The following is a 12,242-nucleotide window of genomic DNA, read 5'->3' as shown; positions in this document are numbered from 1 at the left end:
ATCGGGCTTTGTCCTTCGCTCCGTTCACCTGGCTTCTTGAAAGGCTCAGTCGGCAGCATTTATGGCAGCATTTATGGAAGTCTTGGTTTTTGCCTCGGCCTTAGGCAGCTCCTACCATCGTTGCTAAAAATTTATTAGCCCGCTGATTTATTTGTTCAATTGCATGTCGCACGGTTGGAAGGCCACAATATGATTTTGATGGGGGTACGTGCCACATAAGGCATATTTAATGTCTTCCCACCGAACGGCGTTTTAAATTTAACCATTTTGGCGTAGGTAAGTGCTGTACAGGCATTCTATATTTACCGCAAATGTCCTGCTTTATTTAGAAATACGATTTTAAATAATTAAACCTCTGTGAGCACACTTGCCCGGCTCACATGTCCCTAATAATTTCATTCCCATGAATACTTAACACGTAGCCCTATTATTAACTTTCAAGGCTAAACATTTGACATATGTAAGCTGACACCCCTGATTGGATAGATGGAATGCTCAGTTCTTATTAATAGAATGCAAGTATCTATTAAGTATTATTGTTGCTTAAATGCACAAGGATCTGCCAGTTCAATCAATCAAACATACATTGTTGATGCGACTTCATATTTCGAGCCTTTGTCATGACAACCTGAGATAGACGTTTTAATTGGTTTATCAAACCAAAAGTCATTTTAACCAGTAAATTTATCTAATGGAAGTCATTAAAATTAAATTAATAATTTAGATTTTATGTCAATTTTCTGCGGCATTGACAAGGTTTGTTTTCAACGAAATCATAAATGAAACATAACATTAATATATCAAAAAAGGAGATGTAAGTATTATTACTAATTTATATAGCTGTCACATATTTACTCTTATATTTACTCTCCTAAGGATAAATTCAATTCTTCCGCATCAATAAATCTGTTGTACAGTTCACAGCTAAGTTCAACTCATTCGAGCGTCAATAAAATCCGATTGTCCTTCTAATTGGATTTACTATGACTTCCTTGCGGCGCACTTCCGATCAGAATTTGCCATTCTGTTCGTGTTGTGGTTTTGCTGGCTATTGGCACTGTCAGTTTAAATCTCTTAAAAGTTATTGTTGCTGTGAGTGGCAGGCCGGTTGGGTTGATAGGCATTTTTAGGATTTTAATGCCAAAGCTTATTATGACAGCAAACTGGGGTAATAATATCGAGAATGGCCAAATTTCATGATGCCGACATTTGTGTAAGCTTAGATAAATTCGCATATTGTCATCGATTATTGGGGATTAGAGAGCAGGCGAACAATTCGCGATAATCTCTGACTCTATAACATATTCTAAAGAAAGCTAGGTTATAAGACACCACTTGGTTTCCTCTCCTTGAGGCGAGACCCTAAGTTTTTGCCCGGCTCATGTTTATTTAATTCCTGACTTTGTTGTTTGGCTTTAGGCCGTGTTTGCCGATGTTTCTGCACGTGCTGGCTTTTCAGCGGCAAAGTCTAATTAAAATTCAGTAAAAGCCCCAGCCACAAAATGGCCCAAAAAGTTGGCCCACAGCGCACACAGTTCGCCAGAGCTAAATACATATGTAAACACATCATGAGGTGCAAGGTGGGCCATCTTAATGAGTCTGGTGACAACGCAGCACGTGTCATTGATTAGCACTTGAGTCCTGGCCAGCATAATTCCCATTTACTATGCATGAGTATGCATATACTACAGTGGTTTCATCAACGGAATTATATATATGCAATCGATTTGTTATTCCATCACAGATCAACATTTAAAAGTATCAATCATTGAACTGTATTAGTTTCAGTAGCAAAATTCCAATCGTTTATTTGAGTAGATCTAAATTGGAACATAACACTTTTTGCCCACAGTACACCCTCCGCCTTGTTAATCAAATATATTCATATTTAATATACATGTTCATAGCACCCAGCAGGTTCCCACAACGGTGGTGGTGGTATCAACGCGGAGGAAGATGAGCAGGCCAAATCCCACGCCACGTTCATCGACGGGTCCACGCAAACCGAATGGTCAAAGGTCAACACTTCCACCCAGGTCACCTCCTCAATCTCCCGCTCCTGCTCCACCACCGCATGAGCCTGCGAAACCATATCATGGAGAAACCCCGGGCTTGCTGAGCCCGGTTGCATCGTCGGGTCCTTTGCACCAGCGCTCTTCCGTGACCCTGAGGGAGAAACACGTCGGTTGGGTCTACTTGATCCACGCTGTTCTATCGGCATGTGCAGTGATTCAGCTTGTGGTCCTGCGGGTCTGCAATACGGACTTCGGGAAGCTGATCAGCCCCTCGGTGCCCAGCTTCGTGTGGCTGCTCCTGGCCGTGGGATGTATGCTGATCATGGCGTATGTGTACCTGGCCAACCAGTGTCCGTGCAATGGCCTGTTGGCCATTGTCATCGTGGAGGTGATCGTCATCTTTGTGAATTGCCACCGTTGGGCTCGTCTATCGATGCTCTGGATGGCTGGTGTCCTGACAATCGTGCTGGCCCTGAACGTTATGCTCTACTTGATGGGCGTCTATCTGCCGCTGAAAATACTGCCCGGTAGCATCTTTATGATCGTCCTCACATTCTGTTGCATAGCGATTGTCGTTTCGATCTACTTGGTTGTGTATCTTAACGGCAATCGCTATATGATGCGATACGTGTCGATGGTCAGTCTGATCTACGTGGCTAGTCTCATCCTCTTCACCATCACCGTTATCCACCAGCGAAGATTCGAGCACACGGATCGCACCGAATACGTCCTGCAGGCAACCGTTCTGGCCATGCTGTTCGTCTATATGATTCACCCACTCTCAACGATGGTGCGATTTGGCCAGTTTCTGGTGGATCATATATAATATAAAATTGTTGGAAGTGTATAATATAGTCTTATGAAATGTAATAATGCCAAAATTCTTGTATATACATTGTAGCTTTTTATGTGGCTTTATTTTTGTTAGTTTTACTAATCCCAATTTTAGCGCATGAGGCTTATACAGTTCCGTCATGCTTTTATAGTTCCGTGATTTTTTACGAATTTATTCTTATTTGCCGACGTGTGCAGTTGTTTTGGCCAACATTGGCAAGCCTTTAGGCCGCCGGGTTCGGTTCGGAATCCGGTTATCGAACTCTCATCCAGAAGGATGTTGGCATGTGTATTTATGAAGTGTGTGTGGGTGTAGATGCTCTTAGCGACAAGATCCTTTTTGTGGCCATTTCGTGTTTTATCTAAGTCCTTCTAGCCGATTACACAGACAGCCGGACAAAGGGAAACGGAAAGGACCCGCGGCAGAAATGAAAGTAAAATAAATAATACCCAGGCCCAGCCATATTTTTTACGTATTTTCCATCTTAGTCCTTTGCAGTGCAAGGATATTTTTGGATTTGCCTAACGTTTGTTCACTTCAATGAATCTGAAATCATCCATACCCTTTCCTAGGGCCACTCAAAGTTGTATTTTCAGTTTGGGGTCAACTTATGCTAATTTCATAAATTCCTTTTCCGTTGAATCGCTTTTAACTCTTTAAAAATAGTTTTCCACCAGCAATGGCAGTGGATAATGGCCTCCAGAGAGGCTATTTTCACAGACGAGAGTTTTAGTTGCTTACTGAACCACAAGTTGGACATTAAAATTTAATGCATAAAGTTAGTTAAATTTAAAAAGTGGTTTTAGTGCATCGACAAAATAATACAGTTAAGGGTTAAAATTCCTTGGTTTAAATTCATCAATTTATTAAACAAAAACATCTTCCATTTATGGTAAACATATTATTCAAAGTCATGAAGATAGATTGCCCAATGTGGACATAAAAAGTTAGGTCAATGATTAACTTGACATCAACATGGTCGTTATTATCATCAAAGCAATGTGCTCCATGAGCAGAAATTAATCATTCAGCTGCAATGAATTCTTTGTCTCGAGCCTTTGTTCTACACATGTGAAATCTGTGAAATTCCGTACACTTCGGTTCAAACGCCCATTTTCCCCGCTCCATTATGCAAACAGTTTTTTTTTGCGGCTGCTCCTTGTGTCTTCGAATAACGAAATGCGAATCAGCCGAGACATCAAATTAATTCACAAGACTGTCCGTTTGTCCAACATATTCCGGCCGAGATGCGGTGGACAAAGACGGATTTCGTCGGAATCTACGGCAATTTGTTTCACAAGTGCCGGACTCAATCATACGGATCGTGTCAGTCAGTGATGCCAAAAAAAATTTTATAAAAATTGGTAAAATAACATGGTTATTGAGGACAACCTCACTTTTATTCCACACATCGAGACCAAAAGTCAAGAAATCATTTAAAAATCTTTAATATATCTTCATGAAAAGAAATTTCCACACTAGTAGTGTTATGTTATGTTGTCAGATCCTCTGCTGCAGGATTTTTTCCCTTTGACAACGAGTAGGGTTCACCGCAAGAATGCCGTGAAATCAACTTTGCGATGTAATAAGCCAACGGCAGGAAGATTAAGGATGGGTGCACAACTTGGGTCCCAGGAGGCGGATGCCATAAAAAGTGGAACACGTCAATAGTTTCCAGATGTCTGGCGAGGGCAGGACTTGGAGGAGGGGTGTTGTGCACATGTCAAATTATGGGTCTGGGTGAATTGAAGAAAGTTGCCAACTATTCGACAAACGTCGGAACAGAATTCCTTGAACAGACGCAGTAGCTGGTAGATGAAAGTTGAAAGCCACTTTCTGCCTGGGGGGCATTAACTCCTCAGGGACACTACTTTGACTTCAAAAAGTGTATCTTTAAATCATTTACATAAGTTATGGCACACTCCTCAGTAAAATGTTTGCTTAATATTTTTGAAGAAAGTAAGCAGACACCATATGAACCGCTTGGGGTTTGCTGTATCCACAAGTTTTCGGTGATAATTTCATTAAATTTGCGGAATGTTATCAATACGAACTAAATTCCGCCCTCTTGAGCAACGCAAACTTTGTTAATATATATCGAAACTTTGTTCAATCTAAATTTAGATGGCAGCGAAACATCATTTACACAGTACAATTAAAACTTTAACGATTATATGTTTGTCTTGCCAAATTGATGCGCGCCAAACTTTTCAAATACCAAAATGCCTTGGCTTTTAAGCCCTCCTTGTGGCATCCTCGTTCCTTGGGAATTGGTAGGCGAATTTCGGATTCCCAACATGAATATCAATATTGACTTCAACTTTCCGTACTGTGCGAATGCCGTAGGCGACTTCTGGGTCTCCAGTTTAGGCCATTTAATTGCCAGACTCTTGAGTCGAGTGAGGCACTTCGAGGAACCTCCATTTGGGCTGGCTTCACTTCTGATAAATGAGCTTAATCAGCTGTAGGCAGGCATTCAGCTGGTCCTTCCACCTGGCAGGTGAGATTTGCTGAGGCTTGGTGACAAGTCTCGATACAGGGGTTGACAAATTAAAACACTCCTGCCAGTCGAGAGGCTTAAATAAGGCCAGGCCAGATCCAGGACATTTTGTCATTTTATTTGTTTGACTTCGGGAGGTATGGTTAAATAAAAACTCAGTTGCTGCCGGGGGCAAATACGCTCATCATTGACGTCAGAGTCGGTGGGTTGAGGGATCAGATTTAATCCCGTTGTGAATGCGGCTCAGCTTAAAACTGCCAAAGCTATGCTTATTTATTTCGTAGTGATATGTTGTGATATGACTTGCCATATGGCAAGAGTTTAACTTAACTTTAAAGGCTTTAAGTACACATTTTAATGCATGGTTTTTAGTACAAAATATAGTACGTGATGTAATATGTAGCATAAACCTACAGCAGAGATTCCTTGGTGTCTTTTAATTATAATTGCAGTTTAACTTTAATGATTTCACCCCCACAACTCGTAGTAGAAGCGTCCAATTAGCAAACTTTATTTTCAAGAGCACTTGGAATTTTCCACGCCTTTTCCCCCTTTACCAGCTACCACCTATCATGTCAACGGGTGCCCCATGAAGTATGCAACAAGTTCTGCGAATGGGCTCAGTGAACTTTGCCCCTTGACTTGACTTTGACCCTGGGGTTTTCACGACCGCTGTCATGGACAGCTTAACTCAACTATTTGTGTAGTGGTCGCCACTCCGACCAGCTGACCAAATATAACTTAATTGCTTGACATCATCTAGTGGAAATTAGTTTTAGCCAGAGCGAAACCCAAATATGTGCAACAGCCGCTGCCGTTTTGGGGAGTTGGCCACATGAAGCCCTAATTTGACAGCCAGCCAGAATGGAGAAAGTGAAATAAACTTGCCCGATGTGATTTAATTAAGCACCGACGGACGGAGATTCCTTGTTTGTGTATAGGATTGCGGTGCGCCGATATGTGGGTCCGATCCGGATCTCGGTACCCTGATCCATTTCGCTCGTTTCGGAACGACCTTGTTGACATTTGGGAGATGACAGCTTTATTTAGCCCTCTCCGGATACTTCGAATATGCCATGCTGTTGTGGCTTAATTGATGGCCGGATAGATGGCACGCGTGCACGTAGTGCCATCCAGTGATGTCGATCCGGTCTCTTGTTGGCCAACTTAAAATTTGGTATAGTTTCACTGCCGGCAAAGGTAAAAAGTTTATGCAATATGTGGTCCTCTTGATGCAACCTAACATCATAAAATATTTAAAATTTCATATATATGGTATTTAAATATTTTTTGTTGAGTAAACAAAAACGTTCTTAGGCGGGACGAACTATTTAATTCAGACTTTTCATCATGCACACAACTGACTGATCGTTCTGAAAGTCATTTAAAGGACATGACTGGCAGGCTCCCATTTCTGAATTGTTCGTTTGCTAATTTACAAACACATGCATATCAATTGAGTGAGTGCGCATTGCGGGTGTTGGTGTCCATTGGACACTGTACAAGCCTCAATTGCAGAATAATGAGTGGAATATACATACATTAGTAACATAGTCATCCACACACCCACTTAAATGTTATATTCATACGAATGAAGGACCTGAAGGGTTCCTCGGTGGGCGGTCCATTGAGTTTATATTTATGTGCCTTATGCGTTCTCAATGGGTGGCAGCATATTAATTTTGTTCTTTTTTTTTTTCAATTTCGCAACGTTGGTAACTGCCCCTATTTATGGGCATAACGGACGAACCTGTTCCGCCGACCTGTCCCGCCCAAGTGTCACTCTGACCTGTCTGCCTTTTGTGCTAAATAATCAAAGTCTTATTTTACTATTCACTATTTTCCTATTAATTGCCGCAGAAATTTTTAACATGTACCAAAGCTCTCAGATTTTCACGTGCCGGACCTGGGTCAAATTTCGTCTGGAACATGAACGAAAAATCGCGAGATTGTGCGTTGAAATATTTATTTTTGGAAATTCCGCAATGACTCGTGAAGCATTCAAAGCATTCTTTTCATCAAGGCACTGACAAGGTGTATTGACTGCAGTTCTGGGAATTCTTAGGGCTTGAAATGAGTTTTTGGCCCTGAAGTTCCATTTCCAATCACATTTCACGTCAGTCGGGGATAAGCTGATTAATTGTAAAGCATTTGAATGCCTCTAAGATGACAGCTGATTCGGCGTTGACAAATCGCATAAGAGGTTGCTACGAAATATATCAAAAGTCGTTACATATTTTCCTTCTGGCCCACGTGACGTATGCGCAATGTGCAACCGTCTGTTTAATGATGCGCCAGCTTAATCCTGACATACACACACACGCACGCTTGAAACACATACAGAGGCACTGGGGAGAGGACATCGCAATGTCAGCAGCTGTCAGACTCGTTTTGAAGTTTTATATTTCATCAAATTCTGCCACATGGCGCTACTGGATGAGGGTTTTCCAACTCCTCAGCCATGCAAAGATTATCAAGTTGTCAGACCCAGGAACATACATTCTCATTGTCTGACGGCGAGTTAATCAAAAGATTTACCGAAGCGTCGGCTGTTGTAAGCAACTAGGACCAAAAATTTAATTAAATACTCTCCTCGGTCTGTGACCCAGAAATAAAAACGACCATCACTGTTAGCCAATTGAAAAGTGTTGATACTTACTAACAAAAATCTAATTTCAAAAACACATGAAACTTTAGTTAATACAGCTCTAAAATAATATCTTTTAATTCCCTCTTCATTATTATAAATAAAACTTTTTATAGCTCATAAAATGCAAGTTTTTGGGCTTAATATGCATTACAGGGTAACTAAATAGAAAAGCAGCCTAAAATAAATCACTAAGGACGAAAAAAGGAGCAAAGAATGAGAAGGGAAAGCTGAACATTTTATCTCTTCGTCTTTGTCGTCTTCTGTTCGCTTTGCTTTGCGCGAATTTCGCGCTTGTTAAACATTTTACTCGCTTGGCTGCAACTGTCGGCAACAATGCAATGTCCGACTGACTGCCACGCCCACGCAGCCGCCCACAAAAAGAACTAAGACCCTCCAACAAACCCGATTTGATAAGGGCCGGGAATAGTCCATAAATTTCCATTGGCCATGACTGGGGGAAAAACGCAGTCGGAAATCATAAATGAAATTGTTTGCTGCCATTGGCAAATTCTAAGAAAATTGCTATCTTTTATGGGAAGGAACAAAAAGGCATAGTTTTTAATTATTATATTTAACTTGGCGGTATATATATTATTTATATATTTGTACTTTATAAGTATACATATTTTACATTGTTATATATGAGCCCGATTGCACATAATTAAAAGTATCCAAAGTTATAATTAAATCAGATATCTCAACCAATTGTGTTTTTATTATAATAACATAATTTAACATTTAAATTAAATTTTTTTCAGTGCTAACAGCGCCAAAGACAAAGTTGCCTCCCTATTACTATTGTTGTTGGAGGTCCATTTAGTTCGGAGGTGGTGTTTGGGTTATTTGTTGCCAACCTCCACCACTTTATGATTAATTGCTGATACCAGATTCGCCCACAACACAACTGTCAGAGTTTCGAAGAGCAAACGACCTTTAAAACACATAGAATACCTGGGTCCGAAAGTAAGTCCAGCCATGGAAGTCAACCCATACGGAATAATCAAGTGTAAACAAAACGTGCAGAATTTTGGAAAAGGCGAGAACTGGATTTTATGCTGCATCTGCAACTTTCCCCTCGAGACTCTAGCGTCACACGCAATCCCAGCGAGCATTCTCATCGCCATCGAGATGGAATAGGATGGGATTTGGGATGGGATGGGATGCGATGAGATGCGTCAGGCATGTGTGTCCGTGTTGATGACGTGCCAACTTGTGTCAGGGAAAACTGAAAATGAATAACTGCTAACAGCGCTCGGTGTTTGTTCACCCTTTTGCTTTTGACTGCACCGGACGCAGGACAGGATCTCCGATGGGAGCGCTGCTCCGGAGTGGAAAGTCGTGTGTAAATATTAATGAAATAAATCTAGATTCCAGCTACTTGTTTTCCACCACCCACCAGAAACTATTAAACCACGTTCTAACAGAATTACTCATAATACGTAAAACCAACTCAAGGTTTTTCCTGCTTGAAATTAGCTTGGAGTATTTCAACGAATATTAAATGTCATTTTATTAGTTAATTAAAACAGTGACATACGAAAAGAAATACAACATTAGCCAGACTCGCTAGAAGGAATAATCTTTTTTATAGGTTACAATTTACAATTTGTTAAACTTTTTGAGTAGGGCAAAGTGGCAGTCCTTTAAAGAGTCAATAAATGTTTTTTTGTACATTTTAGACATCGGAAATTAAAAATGAACATTCAAGTGAGCACGTGTCACTGATTAGCCGCAAAGGCCAAGAAAATTGGCTGTCGACCTGCGGACATGGAAAATATTACTCAAATCAGGGGGAGCAAACAAGCCGATTCAGCAGACGGACCGAGTCGGAGGCCACCTGACCGATGTCCAAACATTTGCACAATCACTTGACTTGGGGCATCGGACCTGACCACCTTTTTCCACTCAATTGCCTTTTGAACAGCGGTTTCCCTTCTCATTATTTATTTATATGCGAACATGGGTGCCGACTTGAGCCGCAGGCGTAAATGTCAAGGAGAGTTTTGCAAGGAGAGTTCTGAAAACATATGCTTAGAGCGTAAACGAAATTATTTAAGAAGCCTTACAACCAAACTATTGTGGGTATTAATGTTCGAGTCGGTTATTTCATACTATAAGATAGGGGGAACAACAAATATGCATGGAAATGATTTATTTCTTTATTTCAATTAATCTGCGCTTGTGGCGAGTGCCCGAAAAGAAAACTGATAAGACCTCGTCTGGGCCAAATTTTTCTGCCACATTTTTCTGGAGGACGAGAGTTTTTCCGCTGCCACAGGATATGCATGCATCATGCCACGTTTGATTTACGGCCTGCAGATGATGAAGTATACGCAACTTTGTTCGAAACACGCAAAGATGCGAATTTGGACTGAATTTAATTGTTGATCGAAGCGACTTAAAGGCGTCGTGCCAAGTGAAAATAATTACCCCTCAGGGTGGCTCTAGTTTGCATAATTCCGTTTATTTATTCAATTTTTCCATTACCCGAAGACGAGGTCAGAGGTCAAAGCAAAGCACGCTTTGATTTGGGCAAAATGCGTTTAAATGCTGAATCGCTGAGCAATTACAAACATGCGCCACTCCCAGCGTATTAGAAAAAAGCCAGTGGAAAACCAGCATCGCCCAGATTGAAAGGCTGGCGTGGAAATTCCTTTTCTATTTGCCATTCCGACGTGATCTACGGATGGGGAGATTAGTGACTGGGAAACGGTAAGGGGTGGGCAGAAGCAGTGCTCTAATTTTCGCAGGATTTACGGAGGAAACAGCCTAGAGCTGCTGTCAAATCGACGCAGGACATTAAACAAATAGGAAAATTTGCTCGCCCCTTGTTTAACTAACTGTGCAAATGATGGCAACCGTTATGGAATCTCAATTAGGCAGTGTCGCTGCAACACGCTTTTCCTTGAAGCATTTCCATGAAACTTCGGAAAATGTCGCCTTTAATTACACTTCAAGTGCATAGCACATAAATAGTTGAAATGTTGTTATATTTTTCCATAACTCTCCCTTCAGTTTTGTTTTCGCTTTGTTGACATTGCTCGTCAACTTATGCAAATTTCGCAGTAAGATCTCTATATATTTATGCAAATATTTAACTCAACGGCAAACAAGTGATACGGAATTTATGCAAAAGCGAATTAACCAGAATATGAATTCGAGTCACAAGAAAAAATTAAATTGAATTGGAATCCTTTACGCAGGAAATGGCACAGAGGCAATAATGTTTGTCTTGAAGTTTAGTAATGTGGAAATAATTAAATTTGTTTTCTTGTGCCGCCTTAAATAGACATTATAATCTTGATTTATATTAATCAGGGGTAAAATTACACACACAATTGAAGAAATGAAAATCCATTCCTTCTCTGTCAATTGCTCTCGTCTAATCCTCAAGATGGTTTGAATTTATGAAATCAAATCAATTTCCTTTCAGCTCACGCACGTATCAAGTTCTTTTTTCGGCCTAACTAGGCACATTTTTAACCTTCTACCACCCAGTCTCACTTTTTATAGGCTGAAATTTCTCAATTTCATAAGCAAATATACATTTACAATTTAGTCTTCATTAACAAGCTCCAAAAATATGTACATCAAAGAAATCACAGAATCCCGGAACTTTGATTTTTTTTTGTTTTTATTTTTTTTTTGAATCTCCTCGTTTTGGTTGCCATCTAGTATTTTGCATTTTAATGTCGACATCGTTGACGTCAACAGCAGTTTATATTTTTGGTTCACTCTTGTTATTATTTGATACGAATTGTATACGGTCGGGAAGCCAGAAATGTTTGCTATTATTCTGCTGAGCCAAATAGAAAACCCTCCGCCGCTATATCCTGTTGAAATCCAGAACAATCTCTGCCTTTATTTTCGGTATAGCTGTGGATTAAATTCCCCTTTTAGCCACAATCTGATTATGGTCCTGTTTTGTTAGACGATTCCTAGAAATACCATAGTTCAAGTGTCGTCGACAACTGTCGGGTCTAATTAAAATGCAAACTTTTTGGTCGAAAGTTCGGCCATGTGAGAAGTGCTTTTGGGACAACTGAAGGCTTAATTAACTGACGATTTGGGTTTAATGGCCTGTGACTTTGACCAAGTTTTGTTGCCCGCCAGTAAAAGTTGGCCACAGTGCCTCTGGTTGTTGCTCGGTGGTCATTTATCTTCGGTATACATGTTGGCTTCTCTGACAGACAGTCGCATTAAAGGCAGGAACTTGGCCAAAAGAAAAAGGGCTCATTTGGG

At 40.6% G+C, this 12,242-nt stretch overlaps 1 protein-coding gene across 1 annotated transcript; it reads left to right on the top strand.

The window, feature by feature from the left end:
* The first annotated feature begins 1,797 nt into the window (after nt 1–1,797).
* Nucleotides 1,798–2,923, top strand: LOC6606930. Its single transcript, XM_002031688.2, has one exon. The coding sequence runs from the start codon at nt 1,957–1,959 to the stop codon at nt 2,839–2,841; it is 885 nt and encodes a 294-aa protein (XP_002031724.1). The 5' UTR covers nt 1,798–1,956; the 3' UTR covers nt 2,842–2,923.
* The last annotated feature ends 9,319 nt before the right edge of the window (nt 2,924–12,242 follow it).

Source organism: Drosophila sechellia, chromosome 3R (genome assembly GCF_004382195.2).
Source record: "Drosophila sechellia strain sech25 chromosome 3R, ASM438219v1, whole genome shotgun sequence".
Lineage (NCBI taxonomy): Eukaryota > Metazoa > Arthropoda > Insecta > Diptera > Drosophilidae > Drosophila > Drosophila sechellia.
Note: the sequence above shows the minus strand (reverse complement) of the source record. Positions and strands in the feature narration are given on the sequence as shown.

Bases quoted from the DNA above. Each gene is read 5' to 3' on its own strand.
- LOC6606930 (XM_002031688.2), top strand. From the start codon at position 1,957: ATGAGCAGGCCAAATCCCACGCCACGTTCATCGACGGGTCCACGCAAA.